Source organism: Falco peregrinus, chromosome 2 (genome assembly GCF_023634155.1).
Source record: "Falco peregrinus isolate bFalPer1 chromosome 2, bFalPer1.pri, whole genome shotgun sequence".
Taxonomy (NCBI): Eukaryota; Metazoa; Chordata; class Aves; order Falconiformes; family Falconidae; genus Falco; species Falco peregrinus.
The window spans coordinates 99,019,764-99,040,182 of NC_073722.1; the positions used below are offsets into that span (position 1 = coordinate 99,019,764).

The 20,419-nt window shown below is 42.2% G+C and overlaps 1 protein-coding gene and 1 long non-coding RNA gene across 3 annotated transcripts in view; one reads left to right on the forward strand and one right to left on the reverse strand.

Annotated features, from left to right (window-relative positions):
* Positions 1–20,247, forward strand: part of PITPNB (phosphatidylinositol transfer protein beta) — a 43,479-nt gene extending 23,232 nt beyond the window's left edge. Inside the window, exons 9-12 of one of the 2 annotated variants that reach the window (XM_055794777.1) lie at positions 4,163–4,273; positions 14,059–14,181; positions 17,333–17,417; positions 18,310–18,373. In XM_055794777.1, the coding sequence (XP_055650752.1) occupies positions 4,163–4,273; positions 14,059–14,181; positions 17,333–17,380 (282 nt within the window). In that variant the 3' untranslated portion in view covers positions 17,381–17,417; positions 18,310–18,373. Of the gene's footprint in view, positions 1–4,162; positions 4,274–14,058; positions 14,182–17,332; positions 17,418–18,309 lie in introns of both variants that reach the window. The other variant, XM_055794776.1, reaches the window with a different exon arrangement.
* LOC106112983 (uncharacterized) lies at positions 5,035–12,587 on the reverse strand. Its single transcript, XR_008745609.1, has 2 exons — positions 11,992–12,587; positions 5,035–7,203 (listed from the first exon to the last, which is right to left on the reverse strand). It is a non-coding gene; the product is annotated as an uncharacterized LOC106112983 (long non-coding RNA).
* Positions 20,248–20,419: the final 172 nt, after the last annotated feature.

Sequence of the window (20,419 nt, forward strand, 5' to 3'; positions counted from 1 at the left end):
AACCTCCAGTAATTCATCATACTTTCCCTCAGTGAGATAATGCACCGTGCTTGCATTTGTGCATGTTTGTGTACATGCATGCACAGATGCATCTACCATGTTCTTGACATTTTCAGTCTGGCATATGTAATGTGAGTTGATTTGGGAAATCAGTTTTCTACATTCTTTGGTCATTTAGCAGTTCCTATGTGGCTGTCAGTATGACTGCAGTGTGAAAGCTTAGCACTTAGTCACATCCAATGTGAATTTGTTCTGCTTATATATTCAACTACAGGACAGTCATGCTTGAGAACAAAGTCTTTCGTAGGTAGCGTGTGTACTGGTGCAGTGCCAGAATATGTATGTGCCACCCTTTGTAATGCCTCTGTACTTCTCTTAACAATTTAGCCTAAACAGTTACTGCATACGTAAATATGATCTTATCTTGAAATAACTTTTTGTAGAGTCTCTTGCCTGGGGTCCGCTTCCATTTCCTCCAGAACCTTGCTTGACTCAACTCAGGAACACATTTCCTGTGGACCAGCACATACCACATGGAACCCAACGACACCTAACAGCAATGCAAAACTTGCCAGCACATCCCTGCCCCAGTCACAAAGCACACCCTTCCACAGACAGCCATCCAAATTCATGTATATATGCCCATCCCAGAAAGAAATACACTGTCTGCTACACCACATATCCTCATAGAAACTGAGAAGCTAACTGGTGTATACTGGAAGGAATATGCAGGCAGTCTGTCAGGAATAGGCCCTCAGTTACCAATTATGATATAGGTTTTCACTTTTGTTGTTACTGTAAATGAAATATTTCATCGACAGAGCATAATTTTACTTCTTATGTTTAGTGTGTATTGTGATGAATTATGCTGAAGTCTGTGCTGAGGGGTTTTTTAATATATTACAAAAGGTGCCCCAGTTCCTGAAATTTTCTTGTAAAAGTATTGTCTCTCATTACCCAAAAACGTTCTGACTGCACCATGAATGTTTCTGTCAAAATACAGTGTGGAGGACTTTCTCCGAGAGGTGTGAATTTTCTTGTAGTTCATTACTTTAGATGTCACCATTAGTTATTTTACCACTAGCTTTTGCAAAGCAGCAAGATAAGCGTCAGATATTAGAGTGGGATGCATTTGGACCAGCAAGCTGTCCGTCTGATTTCCAGTGCTACAAGGTGGCTGTGCGAGCTGAAGTGGGCAGAAGGCACACCACCCTTCTGCTGTCCGAGGCTTGGCCTGTGTCTTAAATGTCCGATAACTGCCCGGTGTGTCTGACAGAGCGGAGGCCCCGTGTCCCAGCACACAGGACCACGCTCGTTCCCAGCTGGCCTGAGATCACTAATAGGCGCAGTCTGAATTCAAGGACGTAAGGTGTCTCTTGTCCCACTGTGGCGTGAGGCTGTGGTTCAGGGGCACCACTGTGCAGCGCTGACTGGTCACTCCTCTACTTTAGTACCTGCTGCTACGGTGATTTTAATGCTGTGTGGTAATTAACCTAGGGGGAAAAGTAGCAAACCAGGTTTTTGTGAGAGGATGGGAAGCTATGTGGCAACACAGGGAGCCATAACAGGACCATTGAGATTTTCAACAGATCAGAAAGGGTTTGGGCAACTAAAGCTGGCACCTCGCTGCCACTAATGCTATATTATCAGAAGAAAAGCTTGCAAAGGTACCTCCTGGGTCCTCCACGTACTTCAGTTTGTCTTGGTGAGAGCTGAGGATGCAGTCAGTGTATGCCATGGACCTGTTTGCTGTCACCATAGCTGTTCCTAATGTCGTCTTTTCAACACGATGAAAGATCCTGTGATAGTCTAACTGTACAGACACAAAAATAATGTAAAATTCCATCTGAACACCAGAAAGCACTTTTTTACTATGAAGGCGATTAAACACTGGACCAGGTTCCCCAGGGAGGCTGTGGAGTCTCCATCCATGGAGATACTCAAAACCTGACTGGACACAGTCTTGGCAGCCTGCTCTTGATGACCCTTCTTGAGCAAGGCTCCTGCACCTGGTGGGCAGGGACAGTCCTTTCCAACTCAGCCATGCCATGATTTTGCAGTCTACACATACCTACACGCTTTGTGTGTCCAAAGACAGAAAACGGCTCTGCTTCAGAAAGTTTCTGAGCTTATGAGTAGCTGGAGATTGATTGAGTTTCTAAGTGAATTATCAATATTTTCTTCTTTGCGTTTTACTTTTTTACCTAGGTTTCTACCATTAGTTGCTGTCGAAATACTGAGCCAGGTAGACTTTGCGTCTGAGCGGTGGGGTTTGTCCTAGGCCCAAGCATTAGCTGGCATCTCATGATAAAACAAGCGTATTGCGTGTACCAAAATGATGGCGAGGGGAGGCATGTATTCGAACTCCCATTATTGTAAGCTCATTCTACCTGGGCTAAGTACTCTTGCTAGCAGGGTAAAATTGTCACAGGGGTTTTTTTTGTGAACTGGGCTGAGAATGTGTATCCTGCCTTAGAAGCTCGTTGTTCCTTCCTGCTCAGGAAGGAAGGAGGAGGCTGATGCAGGAATAGCCTGCGTGACCTAAAGAAAGCAGGCAGTTACTGGTTTGTTTTTTAAAAACAGCTGTAGAATGATAAGGAGAACTTTAAATGCCTGGAACTGGTGGCACTGAATTTGCATGTGCCATTTAGTTCTGCCCTGTTACTGACGCCTGGACATAGGCTGGTGCTGTTCGGGAACACCAAACAACAGCTGCACTTTGTTTTTTGCTCGTGAATAGACCATCAGTCTTCTGATTATAACTGGTTTTCCTTTAAGTGCTCTCTGGTGGTGAGTATTTGTGAATAAAAATCTGTCTTAAATATTCATTACGCACCTAATTTTTTTATACGTTAGATATGTCTCACAGTAATCTTTTTATTGTGTACATGACCAACAGGAGTTGTCCTTTTCATGGTTGAAAGAAATCTAGCTTTAAAGTTATGTAAAGTATTCCTACTTAGAAGTTTGTTGCAGATACAAAGAATAAAAATCTGTGGACTTCTAGTAATTGTTTGTTGTTCAAGCCACACACACAGATTTTTAGGGTTTTTTTAAGCTACTGTCAACTTCCGTTTTTGGTTTGGTTTTTTTGTTTCCTTTCTTATTTTTCCTTCCTCTTTTACAAGGCTTGGCATAACCTAACACACTTTGTTGAACTGAAAACATGATATGGGCTCTTGTATTATGTAAATTGGACCACACGAATTGTAGGAAAATCACTGTGTATGATGTTACAGGTACTTGAAAATTGTTTGGATGTAGGAACTGTAAGAAACCTGGGAATTAGACAAAATGGTTGTGGGCGTCTCATGAATTTCCCTCCGTTCATTCCTCTGGGGAATCTGTCCTCTGCACGAAGTCCTTAAGCTGGACCTGCTTCCAAGCAGTTCGAAGTGGAGCTTTAGTTGCTTTTACAACCACCTGTTGACATTGATGATAAACAAATTCTCTCCCTATTTTTCTCAGGGTAGTAGTCAGAAGGTCTGCAATTCAGTATGCAAAAATAAATATGTAAATTACACCTTAAAACTAGAAATTATCTCTGCCCCTGGGTACAGATGTACCCTTCTGGCACTGTCTGCAGGAGAGGGATGTGATGGAGGGAGGAAGAAGGGGGAGCACGCCAGCGTCTGTGTGGGCAGAGCAGAACCGCAAGGAGATGAAGTTTTGTACTTTTGCGAGAGGCAGACCTGATGGGCGGGTTTCTGCCACTGCTGAGCAACTTGGTACAACTCTGATTATAATTGCCTTTGCACAGTAGACCCAAAAGTAAAAATAATTTGGTGCTAGCTGTTGTAATCTAGCTTCATTGTCATTTCAAAATGTCAGAAAGTATATTACAGTGGAAATCATGAAAATTAAATCCGTGGCAAGACTAAGATGTCTGCAGCATGGATAGAATTGTTTTACAGATTTAACCTGATAGATTGTTAATGCCCTGTGTTCAGAGTACAGTGCTAAGTATTTACTAATACTTGGAATTCCAAGTACTATCATAATTCTAGTAATACTTAGAGTTATAATTGTAACAATTATTTAATTTACTATAAATTAACAATGTAATCCTAATAGAATACTTGGAATTATAATTTCTAATAATGAATTTGACTGAAGTAAAGTTTTATAAAATTAAAAATTCCTTCCCATTATCCATGAACAGAAAGAGCTAGCAACTGATGAAGAGTGTCCTAAAATGTGTGCTTACAAGTTGGTGACTATCAAATTTAAATGGTGGGGACTGCAGAACAAAGTTGAAAACTTTATACAAAAGGTAAGTGCCTCTGCCTTGTTGGGAGGCGGCTGGGGAGGTGGGTCTGTGGCGGTGGGGGGGGTTGAGGAGGAAGAGTGATGAAATTTCCTGTTGCTGACTTTCTGTTCATTTCTTCAGCAAGTACAACCATTGGTGTCTTAATCTACTAGTGATGGTGTTTCATTGGTGGCACTAGAATAACTTTCCAGGTTAAAAAAGCGAAGGTATAGGCAAAGAGCCTGTCTCATGCAGGTTTAGCACTTGATTTGGTACGCACCGACACTTGGCAGGGAGAGAGGTCTGTGGTTCTTTTTGGTTTTTTTTCTCTCCTAAGTTGAAAGTTGCATAAAACGTGCTGGTGTTTCTCTAGTATTTTATGTTCTAGTTTTCTTATGAAACTCTTGTGTTTCTGCTAATTCTAAACTATTTGATTTTTTTTTGGAATTGAGTGCTTGCAAAACCAGGTATGACACCGGTAGAATCCAGTGCACTAGGGTGTAGCTGGCGATCGTGGTGTTTGGTCAGTTTACGATTATGTCTTATTTTGTTACGGCTGTATCACCAGCATATGAATAGTAAAATATTTTCTAAAGTACAATGAAATATTTAGAATGTGAACTTAGGTGTAGCTAGAGTGTTTAATCTAGACCATCATGCCAGTTCTTTCCCGTCCAGAGTAAATACGCTGTAACAGTGGGTTAACCAGAATGTGATCATCCAGTAGCGGCTGGCCGTCGTGTTTCCTCATGGACAGCTGCCGCGATTGAGAGAAGGAGACCTGGTCAGGTGGAAATCAGATCTACTTTATTGTTCTTAACATGCCTTTTATAAGGCTGCATACATATTTTAAGATAATCGTGCACAAAGCTCATTGGTTACATCTTATTTGCCTAATACATATTGCAAAAGCTAAGTTCCTTATTCGCTGTTCCTTTTTACTCTGTCTACTTCGTTTCTTATGGTTACAAGTTCTGCTTCGGTACTTTTCCATTGCACGCCTCAGTTTCATGCTTGCTGACAGTATCGGTTCTAACCGGATCTACATCCTGTTACTGTATAACTGCAGGCCCCAAGGTCGCAATGCCCTTGCGGCCTAACCCTCCACTAGTTGTATTGCGTTATGTTCTTTCTCCTGCGGTCCGTTCTTCATGAGTTCCCATAGACCCCCTTCGATTAGGTGAGTTTCACTGGAGGTCCTTTCATGATTAAACAAATCATTCCCTTCATCTCCCCCTTCTTGTTGCACCATAAGAACTCGTTTCACAGAGTTAGCTATCAGCTTCTGTAAGCATTACATAACACATGGCAAAAGCAAAATTAACAACACTATTATTATTGCAACAGCTATTTTTTCTAAAATTGTAATCCACCATCCAGACAAACCTAATGAAGATAACCAATCTGTAAAAGGATCACTATTTTCTCAAAGTTTTTTCATATTATTTCTCAAAATAGAGAGTTGTTTGTGTATTGATTGGGAGTGATCAGAAAGGTTCATACAGCACATTCCTTCAAACTCTTCACATCCGTGCCCTTGTGCTAAAAGTAGAAAATCGATTGCGGCACGATTTTGTAGCAGGGCATGTCTTATTCCTTGGACATCACTGGCCAATTCAGACAAAACGTTTGTCGTTACATTAATCTGTTTTCCGGTCCAACATGCTAATTTCCTTAGTTGTGTCAATGCCTGTGCTGTAGCTATCCCGGGGGCAAATATACTAGCTAAAATAACTTCAGGAGGGTTCCAAAGTTCTACATTGTCTTTACAATCATCGCCTAATTCTACAAGAGCTCTTTTTCTGCGGGTATGGTTGGCTTGAAAGATATTAGTAATACTTGGTGTAAATAGCGTTAAACGGCCAACATAACAAGGCCCTCCCTTAGCGCTTCGAGGAATTCCCTGCCAAGCTCGATCACCGCAGATTAAAAACATTCCCTCTGGTAGTCGCCCTGCTTTGGATGTGACCACTGTAAGGCTAACATTCTTTTGACAATATGTTGTCACGTTGTATGGCCTATACGACGTGACCTCAACGGGATTATCTTGACTACTATGAGAATTAAACCAAAAACATTGATCTGAGGGGGCAGAGCCTAAAAGATTAAACTCCTGTATTTCCCTAGCTGTGGTACACAGAGAGCTATTGCATGACATAAAGGGGGAAGAAGCGTTAAAGGTAATATTATTTTTGTCACAGCACGGAGGTTCCTTACCAAGTAACCGGAGACCACATGTGACAACAGAAGGGTCAAGGGTTATAGTAGAGTTGTTTACCAGGCTCATGTTAATAGGGATGCCTAATAAACACGTTCTAAAAGGGTCAGAAGGAGTAGCCATCGAGAGACAAAGGCTACTCTGATTGATTTTTCTCTGCCCAGGTGACCCATAGGTTTTTTCTATCCTCTATGTGCTTGAGGGTTTCCCAAGCTTTCGTGCTGCTAACGAGGATGGAGGTAATGATTCCTGTTAAGAGGCACATCATGCCAAAGCTACTCTTAATCATTTTCATTTTTCTTTTTTTTAAAAGATCGGTTTTACCGCCTGGTTTTCCTTTTCCAGGCAAACCGTCTTTCACACTTTTGCTTTGTACGTTCCCAGTCTTCTTTCCAGACTAGCCAAATAGCAGGTACTAAATTAGTTTTACTGCATTCCAAACCAAAAATCTATATGAGTTTAGCCCTCTCAATAACCACTCTTTGCCACAAGTATAACATACACATAACACTCAAGGGTCACAATGTCCGCACAAATTGCAAAAAACTTCCCTAAGGAGTACTTCGCGACACTCACGCGTATAGCAACTATTCATTTAAAATACTTGAGTCTTCAGGCTCTGCTCCTTTTGTGAGAGGTTCTTCTAAACGCTGTTCAGAATCTTTGGACGAAACTTGTGGTAAAGGTTCACGGAATGGTCGCACGTTCTTTGCTGGGATCCATCGGGGGCCTCCCTCTGTGGGAACACAAGCATAGCCTCTGCCCCACGTGACAAGGGGATAAGGCCCCATTATCTTACCCGTTTCTGGATCACGGACCAATACAGGAGCTTTAACTCGCATCTCGAGTGAAGTATTTGCGTTGAAATGTCGAATTATTGGGGGATTACTGTCTAATAAAGAACAATTCAAAAAGTTAAAAACATATAAGGCTTTCTGTAATTGTTCCTCAGGAGTAGCAACTCCTATTCCCCCTTTTTGTTGTTGTAATAGACGTTTTAGAGACTGATGAGACCGTTCAATGAGAGATTGACCAGTGGGGGAATGAGGAATGCCAGTAACATGAGATATACCCCATAGGGTAAAAAAGGTTTTTATAGTTGTTGAAACATAAGCTGGACCATTATCTGTTTTTATTTTTGAGGGGATACCCAAAGTAGCAAAAGCACGCATTAGATGTCTACGAACGTCTCGTGCCTTTTCTCCTGTGTGACAAGAAGCAAACAAGGCACCTGAAAATGTATCAATGGAGGAGTGGATATATTTAAGGTTACCAAATTCAGAATAATGTGTGACATCTGTTTGCCATAATTGTAGGCTTTGTAATCCTCTAGGGTTAATTCCTGCAGCAATTGATGGAAAAGAATGTTTTTGACAATCAGGACAGACAGCAATAATATTTGACGCTTGTTGAGAAGTAAGGTCAAACTGTCGCTTAAGAGCTCCAGCATTTTGATGGAAAAAAGAGTGACTTAGTTTAGCTTGTGCAATACGGTCTGGCAGTACTTGAACTGGTAACGTCAATAGATCAGCTTGTCGATTGCCTTCTGCAAGAAAACCAGGTAGTGAGGTGTGAGACCTAATATGCATAACAAAATAAGGCGCAGATCGAGCGTCTAAAAGGAAAACAAGTTCCTGTAACAGGGTAAAGAGTTGTGAATGTGAAACATTCCGCAGCACAGAAGCTTCCGCTCGTGTAACAATTCCTGCAACATAAGCTGAATCAGTGACAAGATTGATTGGTACATTCCATTTTCGGAAAACGCGAACAACTGCATTTAATTCTACTATTTGAGATGAACCGGAGACCATCTCTATGTCAGAGTCCCATTGTTTTTTGTGATCATCCCACCACAGGAGAACAGATTTATGTGATTTGCCTGATCCATCTGTAAACACAGTAAGTGCTTGTAGGGGTTGCTCGCTTCTTTTGGGTTTTAACATCAGACGAAAGTCAATGTTAAACAGTTTGTGTGAAGGTGGGTGAGAAGTTATTTGACCTGTATAGTCAGCAAGTGCCATAACAAAGGTGTCTGATTGCTGATAAAGCCATTGTAAGTATACTGTTGTTACTGGTAGACAAATACAGACAAAATCTTTCCCTGATAAGGTTAACAGGCGTGATCTAGCTTTAACAATCAGAGAGGCAAACATTTCATGTTGTGTCAAAATAGTTTTCATAGACTGGTTAGGTAAAAAGATCCATTCAATAATTAATAAGGGGTTTGAATTCTGAAGGTCCCATTGAAATATCAGGGCGTGAGGCTGTCGAGCAGGGTTTAAAATAATCAAATAAAAAGGTAGTTCAGGGGCCCATCGGTGGGCCTGTCGAGAAGCGATAGCTGAGGCAACCTTTTGCAAAGAAATATCTGCTTCAGGGTTAAGATTACGTGGAGAACAAAGATTAGTGTCTCCTTTTAGTAGTTCAAACAGAGGACCCAAGTCTGTATTAGAAATTCCCAATAGTGGCCGAACCCAATTTATTGTTCCCAGTAATTTTTGTGCATCATGTAGGTTTCTTACATTGGTATTGATTTGCAATGGTTGAGGAACAATAGTTTGTGCTCTTATTCGCCAGCCCAGATATTTCCAAGGGGGAAACTTTTGGACCTTTTCTGGTGCTATACAGAGACCTGCCGAATTCACGGCATCTGTGACAAGGGCTACAGCTTTCTCCATGACTTCATGATGTTGTGCTGCCACTAAAAGGTCATCCATATAATGATACAGTAACACAGCAGGTATAGCATTTCGGACAGGACTGAGTATTTTTGCAACATACCATTGACACATTGTAGGGCTATTTTTCATACCTTGTGGCAGTACAACCCACTGATATCTCTGCAATGGAGCTTGCATGTTGATGCTTGGAACTGAAAAAGCAAATTTCAGGGCATCATCTGGGTGTAACGGGATACTGAAAAAACAATCTTTAAGATCTATGACAGTTAAATGCCAGTGTCGAGGGATCATAGTCGGAGACGGGAGCCCGGGTTGGAGGGCTCCCATATCTTCCATAGCATCATTAATTTTTCTGAGATCATGGAGTAAGCGCCACTTGCCAGTTTGTTTTCTGATAACAAAAACAGGAGAATTCCATGGGCTGGTAGAAGGCACAATGTGTCCTTTTTCGAGTTGTTCTGTGACCAGCTCTTGAAGGGCGCGAAGCTTTTCTAAAGGTAGGGGCCATTGATCTACCCAAATAGGAGCATCAGTTTTCCAGGTTAATTTTAGGGTGTCGCGCATTTCAATGGCCCCGCCTAAAAATGGGTACGAATTGTCATTCCCCATTGTGATAACACGTCCCGTCCCCATAGAACCATGGGAACAGGTAACACAAAAGGTTTGACAGAAGCAGTGCGCCCTTCTGGGCCTTGAATTTGGATAAGCTCCAGGCTCTGGTGGCTTTTACCAGTTCCACCGATCCCAGCTAACGCTTGGGAAATATTGGCTAGCGGCCACAGTGGCGGCCATTTAGCTTGAGATATTACTGTAACATCGGCTCCTGTGTCAATAATTCTATTTAAAACCACTTTTTGTTCCCCGCGAACAAGGGTACATTGGCACATAGGCCGTTTTTGAGAAAGAGTCTGTACCCATAAAATTTGTGGGTTCCCAGTCGAACCAAATCCACCCTGTCTTTGTTGGAGCTGATCCAAATTTGAATAATTTTTTCCTGTGGGTATAAGGATCAATTGTGCTATACGGCTGCCTTCCGGCACCGTGCAGGGAGGGAACGGGGTCCATGCCATGATCTTAATATTTTCGGAACTATCAGAATCAATAACGCCTGGTAATACAAAAAGCCCGAATAATGTCATAGAAGACCTCCCTATCAATAAGGCTTGTGTTTTCGGGGGTAAGGGTCCTGAAATATCTGTTGCCAATAAGTGAACCGAGGAATCAAGTAACGTTACTGTGTGGGCGGTTGCCAGGTCCAATCCTGCGCTGCCGGTTGTTGCTGGGCGAAGACTTGAGGCACTGCCGCTGCTTCTCTTTGGGAATTGTTGAAAGGTGACGGCGTCATTTGTGTCTGCGCGCGTCGCTGTCCCGCGCTCCGAGATCGGTTTCCCTGGATTGGTTGTCCCTGCAAATCATACTTGGACCGACATTGATTAGCATAATGACGACCCTTTTTACACCTAGGACAAATTCCTGGGACTCGGGGCTTAGTGCCAGCCTTAGTAGCTAGACAATTTTTCTTTAGGTGACCAGGTTTACCGCAGCCATAGCAATTCCCCAACTGGCCGCGCATGGCTGCGAAAGCAGCAGCCATGGCCTCAAATTTATAATCTACAGTACCGATTCTGTTACATGCCTCGATCATTTCGACTGAAGTAGGGTTCTGATTCGGGAGAGATTTTAAAAGCTTTCTGTAATCTGCATTAGCATTTTCCACAGCTAATTTTAACAACAAAATTTCCCGTGCTTCCGTATTATCTATTTGACGTTCCAAAGCCTGTTTTAATCTATCAATAAATTGCATATAGGGTTCTCGAGGTTCTTGTGTGATAGTGGTAAAGGCTTTCTGCGGTTTTTGAGAATCGGGAACTTTAAAAAAGGCCTTTTTTGCCTCCTCACGGGTCGCTTCAAGAGCTTCTCGTGGGATTCGGGCTTGATCTGCCGGGTTAGTATGACGACCCGTGCCTGTAAGGTGTTCCAAGGTTAGTGCAGCAATTGCGTTGTTGTTATGACCCGCATAAGTGGTGATGAGCGCTTGGAGTCCCCCCCTCCATTGGGCCTCCCATAAAGTATACTGAGTCGGTGTTAGGAGCAACTGTGCTAAAGATTTTAAATCATGCGGAGTCATAACATATGTATCAAAGACAGAAGATAACAAACTCGCAAAGTACGGTGAAGAAAGTCCATGTTCAGTAACAGTACGGCGCAGCTCCTTAACTACCGAAAAAGATAAAGCTTCCCACTGGCCCCCTCCGACTCGCCCTCCGCCTCGCTGATAAAGTACAGGAGCCACTATCATTTTGGCAATCTCCAGTTCCCCCTCCTGTAAAGCTTGACGTCTAATGTTGGCCCACACATCATGTGGGTCGGGGGGGTATAAATCTGGCTCCTGTTCAGGGTCTACGGGTCCCGGGTCAAAGGGATCATCTTCAGGTGGATACTCCGCGGCGCATACTGTCAGTGGTGCCGAGGGCTTTGTTCCCTCCGGTAACGGTGGGGACACCGGGGGGGGGTCTTCCTCTTTGTCTGAGTCTTTTCTATGACTGTTTTCCTGGGCTTTTAAAACCTCAAAAATGCTTCTCCACCACGGGAGCATACGCTGTGCTTCAACATTCCCCGTAGTTGCCGCATCCCATAACTTCACTCCCACATTATCCCAAAGGTCTCGTGTAAAAATAGTGGATGAGGTTACAGCAGGTAATTTAACTTGAACCCACTTAAGAATTGTCTTAAGATCATGCCCAGAGATGTTCTTCCCATGTTTTTTAAGAAGAGCCTTCATAAGCTCATATACGTCTCTCTCAGGGGACGACGCTTGATTCCCCATGTTTCCCACAGCTCACCTCTCTACTCCGGAGGGATTTCAGACCGGTCGTTCCTGCTTCCTTTCAGCAGATCATTCAAAGTTCTGTGAGAGTCGCAGCAGGCCGCTCAGCTAGGCAGTTTGTTGACCATCACGTCGGGGTCACCAATTTGCCGCGATTGAGAGAAGGAGACCTGGTCAGGTGGAAATCAGATCTACTTTATTGTTCTTAACATGCCTTTTATAAGGCTGCATACATATTTTAAGATAATCGTGCACAAAGCTCATTGGTTACATCTTATTTGCCTAATACATATTGCAAAAGCTAAGTTCCTTATTCGCTGCTCCTTTTTACTCTGTCTACTTCGTTTCTTATGGTTACAAGTTCTGCTTCGGTACTTTTCCATTGCACACCTCAGTTTCATGCTTGCTGACAGTATCGGTTCTAACCGGATCTACATCCTGTTATTGATCACTGCAGGCCCCAAGGTCGCAATGCCCTTGCGGCCTAACCCTCCACTAGTTGTATTGCGTTATGTTCTTTCTCCTGCGGTCCGTTCTTCATGAGTTCCCATAGACCCCCTTCGATTAGGTGAGTTTCACTGGAGGTCCTTTCATGATTAAACAAATCATTCCCTTCAGACAGCCAGCGCCAGACCTTTTTCCTTGTGGTGACCAGGGCTTTCAGCTCCCAGTGGACCACACAGCTAACTGCATTAAGTGCTTCTTATGGATTTCAATAAATGTGATAGCAAAAGAAAAAAGTTTCAAACAATAGTAACTGAAAAATGTGATGGAGAAGGAAGTTTGTGATGGCGACAGTATAAAGTAAGGGTAAAGAGACATTGGAGACCACATTTAGCATGGTGGGTTTGGGAAGGAGTTGCCTGTCATGGATTTCAAACTGAACACTGTTAGGAAATAAGCTGAGTGGAAGAGCCAAGACCGATTCTGTGGTCTGATGAGGAGTATTTGAAGATACAACTTCTTCTTTTTTTCCTTGCTTTACTTGAAGCTTACTGTTTAGAGGAAGTTATCTCTGTCTGCTAGTTGTCAAGAACGGTATGTTAGATATGGTCAGCATTGGTTTTGAGGACAGCCAGCAGCTTGAGTGATGCAACGTCTGGGAGCAGATGAACAAGACGAGAACTTTAGGTGGCAGCCTGGGTAGCTGAATGCATGCAGAAGTCATGAGTTTTAGTACTAAAATAGATGCCAGTGTTGTATATACGTGACTACTTTTATCCGAGCAGTCGGAAGCCGTACTGGAAATCTTGCAGATCAAATCATTTGTATGATACATCTTTCATCATCCAAGTTGCTGTTATAAAAGCTGAGATTTCAGGGCACTAGAGATGGGCTGAGCTGGCAAGTTGCAGTTCTTTGGCACAACACAGCGTGGTTTTGGAGATGGAGAGTGTTTTGAAATGTGAAACCTACCAATTTAAGTAGGAGAGGTACAGTGAAAATATTCCTACTGTCATCGATTCAGAACACAGAGAGGTGTACTTCAATGAAAAGGCTGTGGAAGCCTTAGCTTGAATATTTATACTGTCAAGGTTTTGTACCTCTGAAATTGCATGGCAGATATTACTGGGATGCTGATTTGGTACAAATTACAAGCATGCCATCTTTGGAGTCAGAATTACTTCCCTTTTTGCTTCATTCTGGCTTTAGGAATTGGCTGCTCTTGTTTCTTTTAACAGTGAGCACAGAACCTGCAACAGTTCTGTTGTAGATTTTTTGTACAGTTCATGCTAAATGTTCTAGCTGTTGCAATGCTGCTTTTATTTTCTTTAGTGCTATCTTGGAGCTGGAACAGATTTTGAAAGGATTCTTCAGCATTTTCAAGTGACATGAATTGCTGAACTTTCTTAAAACTTTATTTTTTTATAGTGAAATTTGTTAATTTATTTCCATGTTAAAGCATGTGAGAAATGAGATGAGTTAAAATTGGATCCAGGAATATGAGGGGGCTGAACCTGTAGCAGTGTGAAACAGCATGCACCTAAAGATCATAACTTCTCAAATTGAACAGCTGCAGTCACTTCACCAGTCTTTGGCAAAATGTAGGCCTATTATCTAATGCTTGTTTATCTTCTTAAAGCAAGAAAAAAGGATATTTACCAACTTTCATCGCCAGCTGTTCTGTTGGATTGACAAGTGGATTGATCTGACAATGGAAGACATTAGGAGGATGGAGGATGAAACCCAAAAGGAGCTGGAAGCGGTAAGTATGCTTTTTTGAGGCTGAGGTGTGTGTGCTATCTACCCGTAGATTTATCTGTTCGGGAATTGGCGCAAGTTACGTTGTGTCCATTCCCGTTTGTGTGTTTGGGCAAGTGCTGATGAACATGACAGGCCCTTTAGTGGTTCTCCTGTGCAGACCTGTGTACCTCAAGCTTCTGCATACTGTGTTGTGTCAAGCTGGAAGTGGCTGTAAGGTAAATATTTCTGATGTCACTAAATCCAGAATGTCTGCCCTGACCACCCCTTTACTTATGGTGCCATACCCATTGACAAAGTTCCATTTGGGGCCTTTTTGTCACTTGTCAGTTAGAATTCAGTTGTCATCTTGCTTTTCCATCCTATGTCTTGTTTTGTTTCCTTTCTAATCATCATTAGATCTTTTTACTTTTTCTCTTCAAACGTGTCTTCAAGAAAGCTTCTATGTGTCACTTCAGCTGTTCCACTCATCCCAATTAGCACACCAAAACTGAGAATTGTTCTTGCAAAAAGGAAGTCAGTGATAATTAACAGGCTTGAGATAGTGTCAGTGTTCGTGCTCTAGTGGCTGTGAGGACCAAAAACGTATAGCCTGGTCTGTCTTTGGACTGATGTCTAGAAGGAAACTCATCCATAGGGCACTTTCTCTACTCTTTCCTTTACGAGGCAGAGGAGCATCCCAGGCTAGGCAGGCACCCGCCTTCTGTAGTGCCATTCCAGAGCATGACCTTTCTCATTGTAAGTCCTGCTGGTTTTTTGAGTTTCTGGCAGTCTTTGCCAGTTGCCTTATGCCCCAAACCCATTCAGCTTGTCACTTTCCTTTCATTGTCTTGGTTCATTCAAGACACGATGTGTCTTCAGCTATAACTTGCTTTTTTGCATGGTTTAACTCATTTCAGCCGCCAGACATCTGTAACCAGATTGCCTGGTGCTTTAGACCTGCTGTTGACAGTGGTTCTGAAGCGCATTTTGTGGTTTGTGCCTAGCACATCTTTTAGTTTCAAAACTACCTGTAGCTCCTCCATCCCCACTTGTTGCGCTCTCCATGTTTGGGCTTTACAAACTGCGTGGAACCATCTTGCATTGGGTAGAGTTGTTTTCTGGATTTAGAAGACGTGGTTCTTCGTTGTGCTTTGTGTTAATAGGTTGATGTTCTAAGCTGGTAAAACCAAACTTTTCCTTTCAAATAAGCAGAAGGGTTTGTCTGCTTTGGCAGTTCCCAGAATATGCTTTGGAAGAGAATGATACTCACTTGCTCTTGCAAACGTTGTGCTCTTTCATTGGCATTTGGATGTTTTTGGTTACGGGAAGAGTTGTCTGACATGGATTCCTTTAATTCTACTTTATAGTAGAACCTATTCCTAGGTGTCTGTGAAGGAGGAAGAGTAACCACTTTCCTCTCTCCAACTGATTTTTGCCAGAGGGGTTCTCTTTGGCACACCCATAGTTCTTTATTTGGAATGAAACCGACTTAATCCAATTTCTGTGCCAAAGGATAGTGGCAGTGTGAGGGATGCATACAAGGTGGTATTGGAGAGAGCAAGCAGCACTTGGCACATCTGTGTGCATGAGAAAATTTCCCTTTTGTGTTTCTGTGCGCTGTGGATGTTTGTCTTCTTGTAGAGAAAGTTCTGTTTCACATTTTTTGCTGGTAAGTAATCTTTTAGTATTTTTTTTTTTTTTTTTTGCAAAATATTTGCTGCTTTTTAGTTCTTACCTTAAGCCAAACCCAGATCACATGTTTCTGGGTGTCACACTTAGCCTCATTCTTAAATATCAACCATGTTTGTTTACTGTTTTCTTGTTTTGCAAAGCAATGCAAATATTTTATTTCGAATAACTTGTTGTGTAAGACATTACCATCAGGAACTTAAGTGTATTACTTGTTGAAAAAGTCAGCTTTTTGCAAGAGAAATGTATTGATGAGTTATACTAACACAGCTTTTCTGTGTGCTCTGTGAAATGTGAGAGGAGTGGGGACCTACTGTTAAAATTTTGAGGTTTTTCTCAACTGTTATAATAGTTATCTACAAACACCTGTAAATGATGCAATTTCAAGGTTTTTGTGGTGAAGTGCATTATTGGAGAATAACCTAAAGGCAAAAATGTCACTGCCAAATAAAATACAAATGCCAATTTTATCCCAAATAATTCGTGTTTGTTTCAGATTTAACTTACTTCATCTGTTGTGCTAAACAGTAACTTCCACTAAATCCCAAATGTACCACAAAACCTTATTTTTTTCATCATCTTTTGTTTATGGCCAGGACCTCTGGGAAGTGAGAACACTTAGTGATAAGGTGCTTAATATGACAAGAGTATCTTCCTGCTTCCATCCCTGCAGAGTAGTTGGCTTTTTTGACGGTATTGCACTATGCAGTTCTGTGATGCTTAAAAAACCAACACACCTGCAGGAAGCAAACCTGATAATATTGGCAGCATTACACTTTCTTACACACGATGCTTTCTGTTCCTGTTTGCTTTCTCATTAACACCCTTTCTTCTTCCTGGTTTGAGCTAGTCTTTCGCTTTGGCTTCTGTGCACATTTCAGTTCTTTTGTTGGTCCTGTTCTTCATATTAAGTTGACTTTTTTTTTTTTGATGGTCGGGATATCTGCTTTTGTTACTTCTTTTGTTGCTTTCTGAATAGTCATCAGTGTTCTTCCAGACTTTCTCTAGCCCAGCCCATCCTTTTCTCACTGATTTTCTTTATCTTTTACTTCGTGGTTTATGTGTCTGACTCCTGGAGATGAGGAGCACCTGTGCTTCATTAAATACACATCAGCTAATCAGTACATAGTAGAAAAGCATCTGACCCTGCCAGAGCACTGTGACCGACCTACTGCATGTCTTTGTGAGGGTAGAAACACCACATTGGGTATTTCAAGCAGGGAGGCTCCAAGCTGAAGCGTCATGGGCTGTTAAAAAATTTAGAAAGTGTCATTTACAGCTGCTATACAGTTTCCAGTGTTCCTTCCCAAAAAGAAACACTGTGTCCCCCATCTCCAGACAAACCCTCAGCTGTAGCTTGAGGCTGGTTCTGGTCCTGGCCAGGGAAAGGCGGTCCTGGTCATGTAGGTTATTACTTCTCTCTGACTAACCAACAGCGTGATAGGTTCTTTATGTGGTAGCTCACAGTTTTATTTTACGTTTAGATGCGTAAGAAGGGTTCCGTTCGAGGCACTTTGGCTGCTGACGTCTAGAGGAGTTCTCTGTAGGTTCTGAGGCAAATCAAGCTGTGTAAGTCAACTGCTGGATGGAAAAGGAGAAAAGTGATTAATGTTCTGATGGATGGGAATTGCTGGCAGAAATCACCTGAATGGACATTATCCATATAACACTTCTGGGCCTTACCTCCCTCCTGTTTGATAACCTTGTGGTGATCAACATGTGGAGATGACCCTTGGTGTCCAGGGTGCACAAGAGACCTCCTGTGCTGGGGGCGCTCGCTGCGGTGGCAGGACGCCTGCGGTGTTGGCCACCTCCCCTGGTCCTGCCTGCTTACCCAGCGCAGAAGCCCGCTGTGCGTGACCTGTTGGTGTCACTGCTGGCACTGAGCTCTGAAGCCCACAGGTAGTCTTCTGGGCACAGATCAGAGAAGTCGCGAGCATCATTCTGCTGCACACCCAGCAGCAAAGTGATACGTGGACTTGGTCCATGTAATTTAGGGAAACCATGGGCTGTAGTCGTCAAAGCCTGTTAAGTCCCTGAAATTCAGTTCCACCCAGATACTTATAAATTGTTACTAAATTGCGTTAAAACTGTTACTGCAGGAAACGCGTTGTCCCTGAGTTGCCAGCTTTTGAGTGCGCGTGTCCAGTACTTCGCTGGGGGTGTTTCCCGCCGTGACTGTTTTAATGCTGCAGATGGGGTCCCCAGCCAAAGCGTTTTTAAAATCCTGCTGATTAGTGTGGGGCTCCTCGGAGACTGGAGCTGCTGTCCGCCACTGAGCACAGCACCCAAATTAAGATTCCCTAACGAGTCTTGCATTGCTTTGGTGTGATTTGCTCAGTCCTGGTGATGTTTTGACTGCTCTGCCCTACTTTTCTTGGAGATTAATAAAACTGCCTGTTTGGAATTTGCCGTTTGAGGAAACTATTAATGCTTAATTATGTATTTTCTCTCTCCACAGTTACGTAATCAAGGCCAAGTCAGAGGAACAAGTGCTGCCAATGATGAATGATGATGGATTTAACAGTCACATGCAGTGTTGATATACAAATGTGTGTGTGGATGCATGATTATTTGTATATAATTATATATACGCACATGCATACTGAAGGGGGTTGTTACAGTGTCTCCAGGGTACTATACCTGTCCTCAGCAAAGATTCAAAGGAAACTGCTTTCATTATGTATACCCGAAGCAAATAAAAATCAACTGAGTAATGTCATTTAAAGGATGAATTATGCTAACTGGTATGTTTCATGAATGTCAATACTGGACCAATTTATTCCCTACTTGTGTTTTTTTCCTGTCTTGAGTCACTCTGCTATAACTTGCCCCATATCTCATTGTAAAGAAACAGATTCAAATAAGTTAATTTCAGTTTTGTGTCTTCCCTATGTGGTTATTTTTGGAATAGGAACAATGAATGTATTTATAGCTATTTATTTCTGGGTTGTCATTATCCTATAGTCAAATCAGAAAAAAAAAAATTCTATTAGTGGAAATTGGAAGACTTTTACTGTTGAGTAAGTTTAACCCAAACTTTACCCATTCACTGATTTAAAAGGAAAAAAAATCGTGTTTTATTGGACTTTTGTACATTGAATTGCTAATGTTTTTTCTTCATTAAAATTGGCAAGATTAAGGAAAAATGGCTTGTGATTTATAAAATAAATGCAACTTGAAATTTTCCAGAAGCTGGCTTTTTTAGACAAAGATACTGGCAATACTTGTAGACTATTTCAAGTGTATCTGTGGACGTGGAGGGCGATGGTAGCCCTTCCCTCAAGTGATGCTTCCTGTTAATGAAATCGCTGTTCTCCAGAGTTTCACTTTGGAAGCTATGCAAATGGTCTTGATTTCACACACATTACGCAATGGGATATAATTGTGATTTTAGCTCTTTTCATGTTGAAAATACACTTTAAAAGAGATGTATACTTTCAGATATGATGAAAGTTTAAATTGTAGCATCTGACATATTTCTCTGATATTTGTTAGGAGTAGACACGTAAAAGAAAAGATGGTATAATAAAGACCTCCTGTAGATAATTCTCAAATAGGGGAAATGTCTTCAGCATTTTTTAAGGAACTATTCAGAGCATATCATAGATGTATATTATCAAAATGCTTGCTAGATCAGAAACGATTATTTTAAAAACACTAGTTAGATAAAGTTATATTAATGCCTGGTTTCCTCCCAGCATCCCCAGAAGCCTCGGTGGGGTGAACCTTGCTTAAGCTTCCATCTTCATCATCTCACATACCTCCAAGTACTTTGACATCATTTTGGACCTACTTTGCTTACAAGAGGAGTGATCTGATTTTCATTACAGTCAGTGACAAAATCTTCCTAAACTTCCAGGGTGGGCCAGGTCTGCCGTGCAACTTGCCCTGCCTGCACGCCTGTCTGCTGTGAGTGCCAGGCACTGATGTGTCTGCCAGCACGCGGGCATCTGTCCCTCTCCGGTGTAATTGCACCCTCCCACCCTCTGTGTTGCGAAATTAATTTTTTTTTTTTTCCTTTCTGGATTGGTAGTTAAATGGTTTTGTCCTCTGTACCATCAGGAGGTTGGTTTTGTAAATGTACATAGAGAGATGCGCACGCATACATGCACACGTACCATTTGACAAGTGTGAGCAGCCAGGAGGGCTGTTGCACACCTGGAACCCAAGGGCTCGGTTCTCTCTTCAGCGCTGGAATGCGAATCCCGCTGCCGTTGATGTGAGTCATAACGCAAACTGAGGGAAAGGGACCCTACAACTTTCATGTTTTTGGACTAGTGAAAACTTGAGAGAATCTTGTAGTGAATGTAAAATGTTTAGTTTACTTTGGCAGTCTCTGGTGTGACCTACAGTAAAACAGTCAATGAAATTTAATTAAATAAATTTGATCATAAAATGCTCTGTCTCTTGTCTTAGGTATTAGTATTTGCAGTTCGCTAATGAGCTGGCATTTAGTTTTATTGAGCTGTGTGAGAAGCTTGGAAGTCCTCTAAGGATGCGCTCTGGCGGCCGTGAGCTCAAACCTGGCGGGGGGAGGGAAGGGCTGCTTGTGATTTTTCTTTTGTTTC